Source organism: Aspergillus sydowii, assembly GCF_001890705.1.
Source record: "Aspergillus sydowii CBS 593.65 unplaced genomic scaffold ASPSYscaffold_6, whole genome shotgun sequence".
NCBI lineage: Eukaryota > Fungi > Ascomycota > Eurotiomycetes > Eurotiales > Aspergillaceae > Aspergillus > Aspergillus sydowii.
Window position 1 is genome coordinate 281,108 of NW_024467864.1, and position 19,033 is coordinate 300,140.

General features: G+C 51.5%; 4 protein-coding genes across 4 annotated transcripts; all 4 read right to left on the reverse strand.

Moving 5' to 3' along the window:
- Positions 1–505: 505 nt before the first annotated feature.
- Positions 506–5,968, reverse strand: iml1 (GTPase-activating protein IML1; the record flags this gene model as incomplete). The annotated part of the gene is made up of 1 exon (XM_040849542.1): positions 506–5,968. The coding sequence occupies one exon, from the start codon at positions 5,966–5,968 to the stop codon at positions 506–508; it is 5,463 nt and encodes a 1,820-aa protein (XP_040701696.1).
- Positions 5,969–8,066: 2,098 nt separating this feature from the next.
- ASPSYDRAFT_58481 (putative C6 transcription factor) lies at positions 8,067–10,565 on the reverse strand (the record flags this gene model as incomplete). Its single annotated transcript, XM_040849543.1, has 4 exons — positions 8,067–9,150; positions 9,244–9,923; positions 10,009–10,120; positions 10,183–10,565. 4 exons carry the CDS (start codon positions 10,563–10,565, stop codon positions 8,067–8,069), a joined length of 2,259 nt encoding a protein of 752 aa, XP_040701697.1.
- A 1,967-nt stretch (positions 10,566–12,532) lies between these two features.
- Positions 12,533–13,250, reverse strand: ASPSYDRAFT_45859 (uncharacterized protein). The gene has a single exon (XM_040847122.1). The coding sequence runs from the start codon at positions 12,968–12,970 to the stop codon at positions 12,659–12,661; it is 312 nt and encodes a 103-aa protein (XP_040701698.1). The 5' UTR covers positions 12,971–13,250; the 3' UTR covers positions 12,533–12,658.
- Positions 13,251–14,059: 809 nt separating this feature from the next.
- On the reverse strand, positions 14,060–16,969 carry ASPSYDRAFT_31982 (putative C6 transcription factor; the record flags this gene model as incomplete). Its single annotated transcript, XM_040844927.1, has 1 exon — positions 14,060–16,969. One exon carries the CDS (start codon positions 16,967–16,969, stop codon positions 14,060–14,062), a length of 2,910 nt encoding a protein of 969 aa, XP_040701699.1.
- Positions 16,970–19,033: the final 2,064 nt, after the last annotated feature.

Sequence of the window (19,033 nt, forward strand, 5' to 3'; positions counted from 1 at the left end):
GCTTTTCGCGCCTAGAAAATCCGCATCCGCAAAGGGAAAGACTCCGGCTTGCATAATATATTCCACTTTCCACTTTCCGGCAGCTTGGCTGGAAGTCCTAGGGCTTCCGTTTCGTTCGCATCTGGGCTGTTTGTTTCATGGTGCATAGGGCGGGGAAACTGCGCTGTAGTGCTTCGTTGGCGAGGGGTATTCGGGGTGAAGCTGGTATGATGGATGATGAGAAAGGGTTGTGATTGAAGCAAATTAGCCAGGTCGGATATATCCACGAATCAATGGCTCGGAATGGCGATGCATGCCAGCTATGAAGCTAAAGGATGAAGTGGTGGAAGTGGGGTGATGTCGAGAGCAAGGAGCTGTTTTACTTCTGCCTAAATCAACCCGGAATAAACTCCGGCCTTGTTCGGCTAAAACACAACAAGACGCCATTCGTTCCATTCATCAAAATATAGAATACACAATATAGTACCTAGCAAGAAGCCCATACTTTATAACTTAATGCAGCTGATCAGGCCCCGCTCAAGTTCAAAGGCCGCAGCCCTCCACTCCTCGGGCTCCCCTTGGTAATCGAGCTATCATCCCGCTGCCGACTCCTAGGATCAAGCAATGACAGATTTTCGCTTCTGGTTCCAGTGTTCTGCCTCGACGGCGTTCCCGGCGGCGGCGAGATGTGGTGGTTGATTACAGGTGCAGGTAGCTCCAAAGACGGAATAGACGCATCAACAAGCGACGTCGTTGTAGGAGCCGCCTTTGCTGAAGCTGGGTAAACAAAAGACTCGCTGTACAACTGCCCCAACCGAACGGGGTCATTGCAGAATTCCTCAAACCCGTGCAGGACGTTCTCCGGCGCACGGTAGAGGTTTGCAGAATCGAAGCTTGAATGGCTCTGTGGACTCCCTGAACCAGCGATGTCATGAATTGGGCGGACGAGGGGAGAGAGGCGTGGGGAGAGACGATCCATCGGATCATGGGTTCCCGCACGGGCCCTGTACTGCTCGGGCCGGTCATGTCGGGGGATGTCACGACTACTGGGTACGGTCCTTGTGCTGACGAGTCTGTTTGCTAGGACCAGAAAGTCTCCTTCGTCTGTTATCTGCACGAGAAGACTGCCTGACTGATGGATGTACTGGGAGTATCGATAGTCGGGTCTTCCCCACGAGTAGCCGACGTCAACATCTGGTGGGAAGTCAGACCGTGCTTCGAAGTCTAGCACAAAGTCAAATTTCTTCAATATGAGCTTTTGGAAATAATGGGCGTCCGGTGCGACTTGTTGCGTAAATGAAGCTGTGCTGAAAACTGCAGACCTGGGTCCTTTAGGAGGAGGAACCTTTAGCTTAACCCTGTATGGCCTGCGGAAAGGCTGCGTTTGGTCAATGGCGCTGGCTTCAGCGATGGGCACCTGCACAAGTTTGAGCCCGAATTTCTCGGCAGTTGCGGCCCAGGACTGGACTGTATCCTCAATAAGCTTCGGGGTGGTGTTCATCCAGCTTAGTTCGATATGGAAGCAGTTGTCAGGATTATGCAACCGATCGTAGTGCAGATCAATGATCTCTGGACGATTTGAGCGCTTGCGAGGATCGACATCGTACTTCAATGTCTTTGACAACATAACAGAGGCTTTGCTTTTTGACTTTGTTGGGGTATTCGGCGTTTGAGGAGCCGCTTGATCAAGACTAGCATTCCGCGAGTGAGCACTCACAGGAGAATCCTTCCAGTTATCCACTGTTGCAGGAGTTGACGGGGTTGACTTGTCCGGCCTGATCTGAGGGAACCAGCTGTTCCTAGACTCAGGACGTGAGACGCGGTACTCGCTTGAGATTTGGTAGAAGTAATTACCATCCCTGAAGTTGTGCCGCTTCTCTACGTGTTGGAATAGGCCACGGTCCCACAGCTTGTTCCCAAAATCGACGGCTTCTTCACGGCTGTCAATATCCCGGAAGTTTTGACAGAGCCACGTGGTGAGTTCGGAGCCAATAAAACAGTTATAATGTAGTCTCCAATGCCATCTGCGGTCCATCATTCTCACCCCCTTTTCTCCTTGGATTATTTGAGCTAGAGACGTGAGGCTAATATTGGAGCGTTCCAACAGTTCGGATTCCGGCAGCAACTGTGCCGGGAAGCTGTCTAGCCCCGGGTCTGCAAGTAGATTCAACTCCGCGGCAACCACTTCTGAAGGATTCCTCGTTTGGTACATGATGTTCAGCGGGTTTTGCTCCCTGTGCTTGTTGGATGTTTCGATTCTCTTCTCCTCCGAGGGCACGTATTTATGCCGCTGCCAAGTAAGGGTGAGCTGATTGATACCAAGCAAATGAATCTCCTCTTCGTTATCCTGATTTATCGGCTGCATGTGCCATCGGGAATGCATATGTAGACGCACTGGAATCAAAACGTATCGGACACGCCAGAAATGGAGTTGCTGCGCTGGGTTGAATAGATAGTCTCGATGGCCAGCAACGTAATTATCAGCATAGTTCCAGTTGTACTCTTCAGTTGATGGGCGAAGCTTCATATGTTTCACATCGTACTCGCGGCTTAGGATTGTCCGCATAGCTGCAGAATACGTATCGTCAAGTCCGCTCTTCTTTTCTGGTGCCAGGTCCGAAAGGCTCCTATGCAGAAACCGGGTGACCTCGATCTCATTCCCTCCAGTACAAACAAGGCGATGGATAGAATGGCCCTTCGAAAGGAAGACAGTGGTGCCGTCCCTTTCTAGAGTTTGGGTGTCGAAAACATTTGGCGATTTGAGAGTATACCGCCCTGATGCCTCAACTACCTTTTCTCCTATAACAATCTGGAACCCATGAGAAAGGCGCAGTGAAATCATTTCCCGCAGTAGCACCCCTGTAGTTTTCGGTGCGTCTATGCCCTCTGCATCATCATTCGGAAATACTCTATAAGGAGTTTGCAAATAATCAGACGCTAGCTCACTTGTGGTGGGAAACTCCTCCGTAGTCAATGGCAAAACAGCAGGCGACTTCAAACTCTTCCATTTGACAACAGCAACATGAGGTGGCCTCGGATAAGCATGCTGCCAGCGGCCGAACCAGCTGGTGTCCCGCGAAACCTCTCTAGGAGTATTACATGGATTCACGGAACGGACCCAAGGAGAAAGCAGCCTGCTTTGGGAGAGTTTGGCAGATGGCTCTCGGAAGCCAGCGCTTGGTGTCAATTCAAATCTAGGAATAGTCTTTTTAGTCTGATGCTCGCCAGATTTCTCGTTCAATGGATGCTCGGGACCGGTAGTTGAGAATGACTCGGTCACGGAGCGCGTTGGCTGTTCCGGGACCTCGGCGGGTGTTTTCGCCGGAACCTTGATTGATATCGGTCTCGAAGGTGTTATAGTAGGACTCTTGCGCGGCCTGGGAGGGGTGTTTGGGGCAGGCGAGGCCTCAACGACCGTTGCTGTTGATGCAGAATCGGACGCACTCAAAGACTCCATGCTCTTCGATTCTTTGAGCGCCCCTGAACCCTTCTTCGTATTCGAGGTTGGCATGCCGGTAGCGTGTTCTACATTAACTTCTGTGCTGGCCTGGGCTCTGGGTGGAGCAACCCCTAGCCCTCTGAGAGCAAAGCTGATGGTGCGCGAGATTCGCGGCGCTTTTGGTTTCGAGGAAGCCTTAAGAGCGGGCTTCCGAGGTGAAACAGCCTTGTTGCCGGGCACCTTTGGAGTTGCCTCTTTCCGTGGCCATTCATTCGGGTTCACTTCTTGTTCTCTTAGATGCGTTACCGACCTTGCAGAAAGTCGCTCGTGTGTACTGGAGGCCTGAACCTCGGGCTCACTTAGGCGTTTCGGCTTAGTGTGTCTGCGGCGACGGTTCTGCCGTGTGAGCGGTCGAAATACCATATCATCATAGTTGTCCATCCAGGCTGCATTTGCAGATGCTTTTTGCGACTTGGCCGGCGTCATTTCCTTTGGCGCTCCCATATGTTGCAAAAAGGGGTCTGGTCGTAAACTATCACTCAGCTGATTCTTGAACAGCGAGTTTCGTCTGAACGAGGACCTAGATGGTGCGAGGGAGGTTGAGTTAAGGCCCCTAGAAGTGCCATGCCCTTCAGAGAGATAGGGAATAGAGATATTCGATTGTTCACTCTCCATGACTCCACCCATTTGTATCTCGTACATACGCACCCGAGGTGTGAAGACCTTCGACTTTTTGGTCACGGTGAAAGGAATAGGGGCGTTTGGGTCCTTTTTCAGTATCCGCCGTGACGCTCTGTACGTCTCAGGGTTCCAGTACGAGATATCAAGCCAGTGCGGGATACCGTAACTCCAGTCATGCGCACGGTGCCAGGGAGCGCGATGGCTACTTGCTGGAGGGGTACTTGAAATGGTTGACTTCGGGGAGAAATGGGCAGTTCGGTTGGTCAAGCTTGCGAAAGAGTGGCGCATCTCTGGTGAATAACCACCGCTTTGAATGTCACCGTAAGAAGAACTGGGCCGCCCACGACTTGGCTCGCGATATTTGAATAAAGGCACGGAGTGGAGCGGCATCGGGCTAAGACAGACCAGGTCGATTGCAATACCCCGATTCGCGAGCGCTTCCGTAGTGGAGGTTAAGGACTCATAAGACACCTCAAAGACGCCACTACCCGGGGTTATAACAATGATAGATGTCCCAGTATGAACCATATCACGGTCGATGTGGTCAAAGGCCAGGTGCGAAGAAGCAAGGTGGACGGCTTCTAGGATATTGCCGCGCAGTGCGGTGCTGGGACGCCCCCCAATGGTCGCATGTGGAGTGGCATTGGCAGTTGTGGAAGGTGTAACTGGTTCCTCTGGCATTTTCAAAATGGATACATCCCTTAGAAACGTCCTGAAATCCTTTTTCAACTCGTCAAGGATAGTCGTCCAATGACCACTGGCCATATCGTTGACCACAACGCGGTAGAAGTCCCGAGTCGGGACATGGTTGGGGCTGAAAGTATTCTTCAGGCTCTCCGAATTAAGTGAAGTTGAAAGTCCGGTAGTCGAAGCATCATACTCAACCCGAGTGAATAGGACAATAGTGACCAGGTGCCTCGCGTCCGCATTAGCCCATCGCTTGAACAACTCCGGCAAAAACCCATTGATAACCCTGCTGAAAAGGATATCTCCTGTCCCTTCAGAGTCAAAGTCCCACATTTCTCTTGACATTTGAATGAACAAGACATATTTCGCAGCCTCGCTACGAAACACAGGTATGGTCTGCGGCGAAAAGAATCCCGAAAGGACCTTTTTACCCCGAATAAAGATGTTCTTGACAGTCGCCTTGATGTGGCCCATGAACACGATCTTCTGGCCCTTATAGACGATCTTCCCAGCCAGCTCCGACATAACCAGTCTCCACATGTCAGAGCGGACCAGAAACTGGTCACGGAAGGATATGTCCACATGAGAGGCAGCGCATTGCGCCTGTTCAACGATAGAAATAAATACCGAGTTTCTATTCTTGAAACCAAATATATTGGCAACGCTGCTAGTAACAGACAACTCCAGCTTTGGATGCCGGTTCCTAATATCCTGCGGTAGCGGCTTTGCCACAAACAAACATCGAGTCTGGAGCGGCGTCTTGAACTTTGACATCGCCTGGGACCGCGACGACGAACCGGAGTCAACATGCCCGCCATCGCGTAGCGACCTTGACCGTAAATCAGGCTTCACGGTCGGCGGCGCGTCCGGGAGAGACCAGGTCGATAGGATCTCAATGACATCGCCATCGCGCACGCCTGTGTCTGCGAACGCGGCCTGGTTGAACAAGATCTCCTCCTTGGAAAATGTCTCGTCATGGACCCAGAGAGAGCACTTCCGTCGGTCTAGACCCGTTGATGAGAACCCGAAGGTGGTTTTGCCGTCTGGACTGGACGGTTGGTCGCTGAGAGCGTCATGTTGGGTTGCGTGAGTGTCGACGGAGCGGGACGTGGAGACCGAGTCCAGACTGGCTGCGCTGACCTGTCTCAGGTGCGAACGCCTCATGGACCCCCGCATAGACATGCTTTAGCTTCCAATAGATTGCATTGCTTACGAGATTTCCCGGTCAATTAACCGCTGGCAGTATTGATTGACGCGGATGGATCAATCTCTGGGAACAGGAAGTCGAAGTCAGTTGCTCAACCACCCCCAGACCGTCCTTATCGGGATCACGTGAAGGGCTATCAACTCGCACACGTGACTCGGAGCACGTCGTGATTTGAACGCTCGTGAAGTCGTGAGTTTCTTGAAGACTACTTAGGGATGCCGGAAGACAGTCGGATGAGCTCACTTAATCTTCTCTATCGGTTTCGGAAAATAACCCGATCCCGCAAAATGGGCGTCGTACCATGAACGCACAAAGCTCACTATAGCTCGGCTAACTGGAAAAATCCCTACAACGGATCCTTTCTGGTCAAACATTGGCTGCTCGAATATAGAGACCTTCGAATTAACTACTGCAATCTCCTTTCCTCGAAACCAACAAATACCCATCTGTGGTGAGGCTCTAAAGCGTTCATAACAAAGTGGGTATATGCCTCGCATATCTTGGCAACCTTCCATATTACGTAGTAGCTCTCGGCCCCATAAACGCTAATCCAGAAGTGGTTGGTTTCGTGGGAGCAAGTAACTCGTGGCCAGTTTTCTAAACAACCACTAAAGTATACTTATTGCATCGTTATCAGATCATGATGTCAAGATTGATGTTCTGCTCCTCAAACAGCGGGGAAATCTCTAACCATTTTTGATGATCTTGGTATCCGTCTCCGTAAATATATGGGCTTTCAGAGGCCATTATTGACCTGTAACCTACATCGGGTCCCTGGCTCCAACAGGCGACAGACAGGAAAGGATAAAGGTTAAACATTAAGTGTCCCTGCCTTGAGTGTCAAGATAATGCATACTTTTGAGAATATTGAACCAATGCTTCTCAGGTGCAGGATTGCCATTGCGGACTGCGCAGCATCCGAGCTAGAGTCAGAGTGAGCAGAGCTTTAGCTTGCTCCTAGACGGGCGTCCTGTGGTAGTTTGTATGCGAGTTCCAAGTTTATTTTACTTAAAGAACGATGAAATGATGTTAATCAGAGCTCTTTTATGGGACATTGTTATGCTTTCTATTTGTACTTTGGGGTTGGTCGGCCCGCGACGTGCAGATGGGGTTTGTTTCCTTCTTAGTTCTTACCTCAAGCCATTTACGGATGTGGACGGCTGATTCGTGACTTGGCGAAATTAGCATGGTCTAAGACACGCTTTCAACGGCGACATCACTTCTCAGTAAAAATTTAGCTTGGTGGAGTTATGCCGGTGGTAAAATGTGGTTGCATTGTGATTTGTGCCGGTCACCAAGATACGATTGTGGCATGGCCGTGCAATCCAATTGGCAGGATCTTTCTTGCGAGTCGCGACCAGCTGATAATATGGGGCCTTGGGCGCCTACCAGGAAGCAAGGAGACTGAGATTGGCATATCTGACTCCTGGAGCTTTTTTCTTCGGAAGTCGGTGCCGGCGAATAGCAACAACCGTCGTCGTTTGTGTATGACCCACTCGTTGCGCTTCGGTATTTGGATGTGATCCATTTGATCAGTGCAGAACTGCAGATGACTTGTTTCGGATAATTCAGGAATGAATGATTGTCCCTCCTAACATGGGGGCTCCGATGCCTTAATTGTGGGCGAACCCAATGTTAGGGAACGCCATTTGCTGTGAATAGCTAGTGTCATGCACGCCGGCGATCGGTCCCTGAAACATGTAGACAGCAATGGGAAGCAGTTACCTGGCACAGTGTTCGTCCTGACCGCGTATTTATTCGGGGATGGTTTTACTATAGCGTGGACGTGACCAGAGGTGGCCGATGTAGAAGACGGTAAAGTGTGGTGCGCAGCTTTTCTGAGGTCGGGAGAACCTGTACTATCATTTAGAGCACTGCGTGCTAACCCGTCTCGAAATCTGATACAGAGTTGGGAAGATGGAAAACTGACAAAGTTTTAGATAAATTGAACCCACCAGTTCACCAATCCCTATCCATATGCGCAGGACTGGTGGACAAGAGAGAGAAAAAAAGAGTTACATGAGCTGAAAATACGGGAAGAATAATTCCCGAGACCTTTAGGAAGTGTCAGCCTTAGTTTTGGGGCTCCATCGCAACCTCGATTTCGCGGTGTGATAGAAGGTCTTGAAACGCTGTCCAAGCTCGTTGCGCTGATGGATCCTTCGTGGCGAACGAAGAAAGCCAGGCAGCTACCTTGGAAACATTGCTAATAGTCCTCGGATGTTGAGAGGTCTTTGATTTTTCTTTGATAAAGATGCTGACCAAGAGAACGGTGGCGCCCTGCATGAGATAATGCACGATACACCACCACGGCGATAAACGATAAATCCACGCGAGGTCTGGAGAATTGGGTAGTAACTCCAACATCTGGCAAGCCATATCGATGCACATTGAAGCCATTGAAGCACAAAAGCTCTCGATTTGACTATCCCAGGAAGCCTGCTGAAGGATGCGGCTAAGGCAGGGTTGAGTGATGAGTATCTTGGTGCTATAGAAGGAAAAGGCAAGACTGAGTCTTTCCCTTTCCGAAACTGGTGCTCCTTGTGTAAAATGTAGTTCAGCTGGGAGCTTGGAGAGCCAACTATCCGCCCTACTGTTCAACGCCGAGATGACCATTTCAATAGAGCGCCACGACTTCCGCCCTGCTCCAGGGGCATATAACGCGTCAATGGACCGTCGCATGAGTAGCCCCAGTTCAACGAGATAGAGAAAATGTAGGGAAATGTTGGGCTTAGTGGGTGTAAGGATTTGGGCGGCGGAAGATGCTATTCGGTCGCTGTGCTTATCACGGGCCGGAGAAGGACGAATAGTGGATTCCGGTATCAAGGCACTTTCTGCTGACTGCGCTGAGGAACGAGAGACCAGGTTTCGAATAAATAGCGCGCGTGCCTCATGGTCTTCAATCAGATTCTCAATCTCACCCCGTGAAAAATCCTCTTCGACGAATGGCACCGGAAGAGGGGTAGTACAAGAATCTTCTGTGCTGCTAGGAAGACGCCCAGTCATCACACATAACAATACATGCAGTACGTACACAGACCACCAGACCCTGTAGCGGGTCTCTCTTGAACTGTATGATATAATGCTGCTCTCGTTCCGAAGATTCAACCCCATCGTAACGGCCGATTCTATTGAGATACCTGAAATCCTCCAGGATCTTCACAAGGGTAAGTCAGCCCTGAGAATCCCCGAAATCAAAGATTAAATAGGTTGAAAAAAAGAAAAAAAAGAAAAAAAGACATTGACGGACCTGTTAGCCTGGCCCACTGCCATAAGATAAAAAGCGCTTAAGCCTTCAACCTGTACTTGTTGAAGATTCGGATGGTCCAATAACGCAATATTACCCATACTGAGCTTCCACGCCCGAGAAAAGTATGTTGTATGGTGATCTGCGCCAGTCTCAGCGTCTTCCAATGAACCACTACCGTACTTCGTAGCAATGGCGAATATCAGATTAAGAATTGCTAACCATCGCTTTCCAGGTCGGACGGAAGGAGCGGAATAGAAAGACTTGTATTGGCCTAGGAATGTGACCTTGCTTACAACTGGAAAACAAGGGTGCACGGTGTAAAAAAAGCTCTCAACTAGTCGATCAGCAACCGCAGGAAGCGGCCGCTGAGACAGGTCAACGTCGTCCAAGATGATTACTTCAGTGTCATCGATGAAGTAATTCGCAGTAGTGACATAGTCCCGATCAAGACTCTTGCCTAGTTGATCTTGGTGAGCACGGTGGAGGATCTTTTTCAGTCTATACATCCACGCAATCTCCGAATGTTCGCCAACAAATCCCATAGCCTGTATCTTCTCATCACGGTTGAAGTCTTCATTTGTGAAGTCGATTGCGCCTATTGGGGACCCTATATCGTTGGTGAACAGAGGAGACGGCAGATCCGAAGGTAAATGACTCGGTGGCTGATCGTTGTCGTATTGCTGTTATGAGACACATTGTTGAGTAACGTTGAAGGATAAAAAGTGAAGGTGTCCATAAAATCGACTACGGAGGAATAGCGCTTACATCGCTCAAGATCTGCTCCACGTACTGGACGGATAGGGAATCCAGATTTGGATAAATGTTTTGCAGCAGAGTTTCGAATGATTCAACCCGCGCTGTAAGGTCACTCAGTCGCCTATTTCACGCCGTCAGACTTCAGACTCTTTCACCCCGAAGCGAGTCAGCTAAGTCGCGCACCTAGCTAATTTCTCCCGTTTTCGATCACCGTATGAGCATTGGATACCCGATTCCTGACATCTTTGGCAAGTTGGGCGTTGCCCGCTGCACTTCACTTTTTGATCACGACAATTTTCGCACGCCCGACTAACTCGACCTCGATTCGGCACCGCGGTTGAACTCACTGACCGTGGGATCGGAACTTTGCTGTTTAAAGAATGTTCTGGAGCGGCGGCAGTGGCAACGGTTGTAGAGATTTCGGGCTGAGCGGATGTTACTTCGGACGGACCTTGTGATGAAAAAGAAGGTTGTGGAAAACCATGTGTCGCCCAACCAAAAACTGATTCATTTTCTGGGTACTGCGATGAGGGGTCGTAAGGTGAAAAAGGAAAGGAATCACTCATTATTGGGAGAGGGGAGGGAGAGGAGCGAGGGCGTTGTCGATGCCCTTTCGTCCAACTCCAACTGCAAGCAACGACGGAGAGCGAAGGCGACGTCGAAGGTGTGTTGTGCCTCAAATAATAATCAGGCAAAGACAGGGAGTCGAGGACACGGTCCCTCAACAATCAGAAGCCATTTTGTAGGTGAGCAAGGGATTGCTGCGCTGTGGTAGGTCGGAGTGAAGTTCCGAGTGAGTGGTTACCGCGAGTGGGCGGAAATGAGACGCTTCGCCAATCATACTAAATCCTGGCTTTATAGCAAGCGCGAGAGCACCCATGGTTCAAGTAAAGGTCGCACCTTGAATCCGCTCCTGCAATGTTTATATCCTGCCTTTCCGAGATAGCACTGAGCTTACCAGACGCGGGATGGCAAGCCGGTGTTATAAGCCTGGACGTCGACCAACATAGTGGGTGAGACCCCAAAAGGCATTTGATATCAGGCAAGACGCAGCTTGTAACGTGAGCATATTAATTTGTGCACGGAATCTGCGACTTAGCTCTCGCGCTTTGAGCCTCAGGGTCCGAAACATGAATGTTCCCAGCTCTCATTCTAAGAGGCTCGTGGAGTCGGCAGCCACGGGATCCGCCCGAAAACCGGGGACCAACTATGCTTTTAGCCTGAGTTTATCATCCCCATACGAGTGCTCAATACGACAGATTGCCACAGTAAGCCAAGCTACTATATGTGGCTCCTGGGGTCGAGTACCTAGATTCCACATTCAGCAACGCCTTGAAGTTGGACAACTGCTAAGGCAGCAAGTTGTCTATGCAAGTGACAAGGACGATACCAGGGTCAGTGAGCGAATTAAGACATGGATGATCAGATGCGCATAACATCGCCATTTTGGTAATGCTGTGTCGAGCCTCAATGCTAATAATCAGCATGGAGGAATCCATGTAACGCCACGCAATTCCGATTGAGATGCCGCCGCCTTTTGGTTTTACTGGGAACTCGATGTATATGTACTGGAGTCTCAGTAGCCTCGTCACTCTTAGACCGGGAGAAACGGGTTTTGTCTAAATCCCCCTTGATCTACTGGCCGGCATTCAAAATAAAGATTCCTGGTCATGTCTTGGTGTCCAGAGACAGCAACTACAACTCAGATTTAGCAAACACGGCCAGCAACCTTGTTGCCGGGCGAGGATGCCTTTTTCTAGGGAATCGTTGTCATGGAACTATAGAGTTTCCCAGGAATAGGGAGGATCGACCTCCCTGTTTTGGAACGGAGCCAAATTGAATAGGCACGGCTGCCAGCAGGCTTGGAAAGTAGAGTCTCTGCATCCTTCGTGCCCAAAGGCGTCAATGGGCCGGATGGCACGTTCGAAGCCTTAAGAGTCAGCACTAAGCGGAGTATGTGCGATTAGAGTATATTCTTCCTTCCATTATCAAGTCGAGAGTGCTTGAAAAGCTGGCTCCATTTCCCGGTTTGTACCACATCTGAACGCATGACACACGACAACTTTGCAAGCGCTCTTCTGACTTTTGAATCCAATCCGGATGGTGAATCTTTGGGAAGCAATACCATGGTGAAAGAGTTCGGCGCCCGAAGGTTACCATGAGCTCATACCGAGAACTCTCAATGGTACCTATAGCTGGACCGGGACGACTCGCATCAACGCCGGCGGACTTGAACGCGCTCACCCCATATATGGCCTCTGGGAGCGCATCTTTTTGCCATTCAAACGATGGCAACCCCCGGTATAGAAGGCCCCGAAATTTTGCGGACGGACAGCTCGCATGTGTTGCTGGACGCTGCGAGACCAACCTTACTAGTCATCCGTGATCTCCAATTTTGAGCATGCTCTCACCCGCGGGACGGGAGCAAAGGCAAGTTTATAATGTCATCAGCGAATTTCGAACTGAGCAGCGAGCCATATTCAGGTAGTCATTGTGATACATCAAGCCCCTTGGGGGCGAGAAAGTAGAACGGTGAACTAGGCATCCGAATGGGTCAGCCACGGATTCGAGAATTCAACACGAGCCTGGCTTGCTATGGATGATCCATCACTCACTGATCTACTACCAAGTGGACTGTTCGGTCGCTGGAGAGTCGCGTTCAGCAAGAAGAGCGAGTTATGAGCGGCAGAAGAGACATTGCGATGGGGAGAAGGAACAGCATACAAAGGGGATGTGAGGCGGGGATGAACAAGGATGCAATCAGGAAAAACCACAGGGGGAGCAAGGAAAAGAAATCCGGCGAGGGCAAAAGCCTTGGAAATGGCGGAGTGGAGGAAGGATCAGCTTTCAGCCAGCCAATTTCCAGTTCCAACTTTCGACCTTCCAACTTTCCAACTTTGCCAGTTTTCGTGCATTTCGCCACCCAGAGCCCAATGCTTCCCGCACAACATTTTGCAGCCTCCCACAACATCTTGATGTTCTACTCTTTGCTCCGGGAGGGTCCGTTCCTATTCCGCAGCAGCGCAGGGGTGGCGTAAGGCGAGCCCCAAAGATTAAGTTTTTCCTTTCAATGCACGATATTCGTCTCTACTGAATTAGCGGGTTATTATATACTATACTCCAATGGGGCTGGGACCAACGGGCCTGCCCTGGGAATACGAGCCTGCACTGTAGATAGCAGGACGACGAAATGTATAGGTCCTTCGTTCATAGAAAAACTCGACAGGCCAGTGTATATCCTGAAAATCAAGTCACGGAATCCAGATCTACCCGAATTATCTGCAATGATTACTCAGTGAACGGGGATCTACATGGGCCGTTTACACCGTAGACCCACGGAGACAAGGGTTAGATAACTCGCAACGGCAGCAGGTACAATACTTAGTAGCCCGGGCGCATCCAAATACGTCACTTTGGAGATTGTGCGCTACAATAATACATCCATATGGATACTGTCAACAACTTCAAGTCCCAGATTGGTTTCCTCCAGACGGATACTGGGGATATCTTATACATACGTACCACCGTTTCCTATGTATTAACCCCTACGCAAGAAATAGGCACGACTTCACAGATAAAGGGAAAAGAGGAAGGGAAAGAATAAAATAGAACAATCCGAATCAGCCCGAATCAACATGGAAAGGTGTATCATATCATATCCAGGAAATAAATACCCAGAGGAAGATAACAGTACAGTAAAATAAAGCCAAACAAAAAATCTAGAGCACCAGACGCCACGCTCAAAACATCCCATTCCCATTCCATTTCCATTCCATTTCGCTCCGTCGATTCGCTCTCCGATGGGGAAAGAACAGAATAGAAAACAAAACAAACCCCAAGACCGATACCGAGGTCATTCAAGACTTTTAGAAAAAGATGATGAGAAAACCTCCAACCCGATCCCGCTATTTGCCATTCCAAGTCGTGTGATATCGTACGATGTCATGGATAAAAACAAGAAAAATAAGAAAAGAACAACGCGGCCGAAGGATATAATAGTACACTGACAAAACAAAAGAAAAATTACAATAACAAAGAGATAAGGCAGAGCAAATTTTCGTTACTGCGCAAACTCCGTCCACACCGTGCTCAACCAGCCAGCTGGGACGCCAACTTCGGACGCCGCGCTGGGGTATTGTGTGCATTCGCTGCCCTCGAGGAACGCGAGGACGTCGTCGCCGCCAAGGCTAGTAGACCAGAGGCTGTTGAAAGTTTCGAGGCCATCTAGTGTTGCTGGCGGAGATGCACCGGGGTGTCCTATGGACCCTGGGGGTGGCAGCATTGGGAGGCCGTGGGCAGGAGCAGCGGCACTGATTGGGGGTAAGGATTGCGAGTATGATGCTGGAGGCGGTTGTGACCGAGAGTTCAGCCACGAGTTTATTGGCTGTAGGCGTGCGGATGAGGCAGGGGTCGAGGTGTTTGGAAGCCCGCCGTATGCACTCGACGGTGCCAGGGAAGGGAGCGTTGGAGAAGAGTTGTTGTATTGCGAGCCGTCTGGGTGATGCTGAAGTGATGGGAGGGAGAAAGGTGACTGCGATTGTAGGGATCGGCCCGGAGGAAGTGGGAGACTGGGTCGGCGTTCGCCATTGGCATCCAGACTAGGGAGAGGAAGACCCGGGCTGTTAACAGGGACCCATGACTCGCGACGTCCGCCTGCTCCTTCCAGCGGGCCCTCGCCAAGATCACCAGGGTCACTACGGATGTGGTTGCTGCCGGTGTCGCTGACGTTCGTCGCTCGGTCGCCATCCTCTTCGTTGCCGGAGCCGTCGGTAAGTTGGTCATCGATGCTGCCAAACTCCAGGAACAGCTTTTCCAACAATTTGAACTCTTCCAATCCTCCACCAGATCCACCTTCACGCACTGGGCGGATCCCGTTGACGTTGTGCGGGTCAATCGCATCCGGAGGCAGCATATCTCCCCTACGCGAGTTTCGGCGGAAGTCACGCTTGACCTTTGAGAAGTAACTATGTAGGCGGTTCAGTGTTCGGAACCAGCCTGCTGCCATCTTAAGGCGTGGCCGCATCTCGCGGAGAACGGCCAGAGCCTTGCGCGACTGAAGTTGGCCTTGTGGGTCGCCCCTTTGTACAGGAGCGAGTACGCCGTCAAGGTCCATCTGGGGGAAATGGGTGGCGTATACGCCTACAAATGCGGCATTGTAAATAGCAAATCCGACGAGCGGATTCTCGACAAGCACACCACGTTCCTGGCAGGTCACTGCAAGGTCCATCAATTGTCGAGCGGCAGCAAAAAGTTCGCGGGCACTGTCACGCCAGAAGCCTTCCGGCATCCCAGTCTTGTCAACTGGTTCATCGAGTGGCCCGACAGGCTCTGCGCAGCGCACAGGAAGGAAAGGAATATAAGCGCGGTGAAGAACGATTACCGAGAGGAAATAGACCAAATGGATAAACGTATACGGGTGGAGGAGGTTGTTCTTGTACATGATATGAGTATCAGTGTTGCGGGGAGAGTATTGCAGGTTACGGGACAGTGCATCACGGAATTCTGCTAGTGAGGTTCGAAGCCGGTAGAAGCGCGAGTCGGGATGCCATGGGGGTAGTTGTTCGTTTCGTCGTCCTCCAGCACAGGACCACTTCGCAATGCTTCCCCACACTCGGGTGATACGAACGGCTCGACTTAGAACTGACTCTTCAGCGCCGATTTCCCACCGGTCAATTTCCTCTTCTGTGGAGTCTTTCCGCCCTGAGACGGGCGACCATGGATGGTTATCGGCGCTATTTTGGGGCATTTTCCCCTCGCTATACCCGCCAATACTATGACGGAGGCTGGGAATTTGCTGGGCCCCTTGGGAGGCTGAGCTGAAGCTTTGCGGACGCCGACCGACAGGGTCGGTCAAGCGAGAAGTGCGCACCCGCTCTCCGAAAGCAAAGGCGTTTTCACTGGGTAATTGGATGTCCAGTTCCTTGACTCTGATCATGCGGGGGCGGTATTTTCCACTGCTTAGGGAGCGGTCAAGAATGAAACACGCCCAGAAAGTACGACGCTTCGTTTCCTGTGCGATCACCTCGTCCGATTGATTTTGTTCCTTTTGCTCGGGACGTGATGTTATGCCAAACATGTCCGCTTCCGTCTTTAAAGCTGAATCTCGAGGTGCATCCCGAGAGAATACGTCATTCTCCAATTCGAACGGGAGTCCCATAGCCTGGGACATGCGGATGGCCATTCCAACATACAGCCACGCGCTCTTGCCACGGCACATGCCCCATTCATGCAGGGCGAGCATAAGCAACGCTTGCACGCGCGTCAGGTCCGGAACGGCAAGGTTGGCGCCATCCACGCCGGCGAGCCGGCTGCGCAGTGCCGTCGCATAGAACTCCGAGGCAACGAGGGGGTTTGGTGGGTTTCCTGGCGATGATGGAGAATGGTATGCGGCGAGCTGAGGGTGGAAACGAGCAGTGAGGGCAAGAACACCTAGAGGGATGAGTGGGTTAGGCGGCGTTGATGGGGGGTTCGGGGCCTGGTCCCGAGGGGGCTCTTGGGGATTGGGGATCGCGGTAGAGGAGGCATTGTTAGAGGATGTTGGAAGCGAGGTATGGTTGTTGCCAGACAGCTGCCTAATCTGGCCCATGAAGGAGGCGGGATGGAGGAAGGGAAGAATTGTCGCATAGTGCGCCTGGAACAGGTCGAAGACTGCCTCCCAAACTTTTATGGTTAGGACTGATGAATCGAGGGCTTCGAGGGACGCCTTGGAAGCATCCCTAGCGGCAGAAGAGAGGCCAACGGTTTTGCGAGAGCGCTGTCGTTTCGGACTATCCCAATCACCATTGCGATCTTCCCCGTCGGCCAGGGCTGCGATATCTCGTTTGGCGGCAGCGCCAACGCCAATGGCAGGCGTAGGGTAAACACATTCTCGGCCGGAGGAGTCGCAAGCGCGACAGGTAGTGTCGATGCCAGAATTGACGCACTTGATTTTACTTCGGCGGCAGCGCGCGCAGGCGATACTGGACCGCATGATGTCGAGGGTTGCTCAAGACGGGAAACGGGGCGGCCGTCTCACCCACAGTTGTTTTTAAGTTCGGGAATCGGAAGGAAGACGCAAGGAGAGCGAGGTCGAGTAACGAGATGGGAAGCTAACGACTTTATAGATAGCCGAAGTGCTGGGCAGACAGGAAAATGCAGCGCTAATTGCAGCGGTCGCAAGACAAGCGATTCTTGTCACCCTTGTCAGGCCGCAGCGCTTTCCGTACCGGCCGTATTTCTCCGGCAAAATTCCCCGGGATTCCGAGGGGGCAACGAGTCGGACGAGGGTTTGGGCCACTGGGGAACGGGAGTAGAAGACGGCACAAGGCAGGGGGAGATGGTAAGATTGTTAATTGTCTCGCCACGGGCTGTTCAATTGTCAGGTCAGTACCACATTAACAGTCAAGCGCAGCAGATCAAGGGCTGTTGCACTTTTTGCTTTTTCGCTTCCTTTTTTCACACCTGTGTGCCGTGTAGCAGAACAGGGCCGAGACAAAGCTGCAAGCAAACAGGCAAAAAGTAACGGTGGGAGAGGAAAAAGCAAGAAGAGCAAAAATGGGATGGAGAACGAGGGCGCCGTTCGGGGAAGACAAAAACGAAGGATGAGCCGACGAGATTCCATCGGGTAAGGAAATGGGGTGGAATACCTGATCTGGGAGCTGGGAGAGCGGAGTGTGGGGGAGGCGAGTCAGGCGAGGCTCCAGAGCCGGGGCTCCAGTCAGGGACGCGTCTGGAGTAAGGGGCCGGGGCGAAAGGAGGGGGAAAGAGAGAGGAAGAGAAGCGACGGCTTCGCCGGGGGAGGGACGAATGTAATAAAGGCGCGAAAAAGAAACGAAGCGTGGTGAAGACAGACGGAATCGTGGAGCAACCTCGAATTGCGGAGAGGCCCGACAGCGAGAGAGTCCGGAGATGACACTAAAGGACGAGCAAATGAAGCCAGACCGAGCGGCCGGAGCGTGAAGGGTGGAGCCCACTTTCCGAGTGCCGAGAATGTGATTTCGCACCAGAGGGAAACAAAATAAAATACGCCGCCGTCAGGGCCGTCAACCCGCCCGTCAGCCGTCAGATTGAATGCCTGCATTCCGTCGGAGCGAGTTCCTTTCCCGGCCTGTTACTTGAGTCTGGGGATTCCTCCAACCCTGCTTGCTGGTACCCAATACTTCAGTATATGACAGACTCAGCCTTGCTTTCATTCACACATTCAGTACTACTGATTGCTGCCATGCCCTGCAACAGACCCGAGACGGACCGAAGAAGCCGGCTACCAACAGCCGTGTGGAACGTCACTTGACATGGACCAATTCATTACATAACGGTTCCTTAGTTGGAGACTGGCAGCGAAGGTAAGCTTTCAGTTGGTTGACAGCCTGGTTTTCGATCGAGGCAGACCGCAGTTAAGGGCTGCGATTCTCACTCCTCAATCATTCATTGCAGCTGCACCCCGCGGGGAAGGGCCCCTGCCCAACTCAATCCTCCCCAGCTCGACGAAATACGAAGCAAGGTTGGACAGGGATTGATTCCCGATCGACACGGCATTGACTGTTTGGTGTGCCCGACACGCCGCACCACAGCGCCTGGAAATCTCAGATGACCTTCCCTGTTTGGCAGTCCGGCTTTCTCCAAGACGCCAGCAGTGGGCCAGCGCTGAAGGCATCGTATTATTGTGCGTGGAAGAGCAAAAACCCACAAGCCGACCGCGACCGACTGATCGGAATTCAATTTTGCGCTGGGCAGCCGGCAACGGAAGTTCCCCGCGCATTTTAACCGGTCCCGAGGCACAATCCGACAGCCAGGGAGTCCAGTCCCAGACAGTCCCAGTCTCCAGTCTCCAGGCAGCTGACCCCGCAAGTAATACCTGGCCTGCTATAGGAGGAGAATCTGTCCAGCCCCAGTCCCCCGACCACGCTGGAACCGTTGCACTCATACTCTGAGCGCGCGCACTCTCGGGCTTTCCCGGAGAATCGCCGATGCTCTCGAATTGGCAAATATTGCCGCTTTCTCAATTTTATATGGCTAGAAAGGAAGATAAAGAAATAAGGAATCTCTCAAGGTAAAA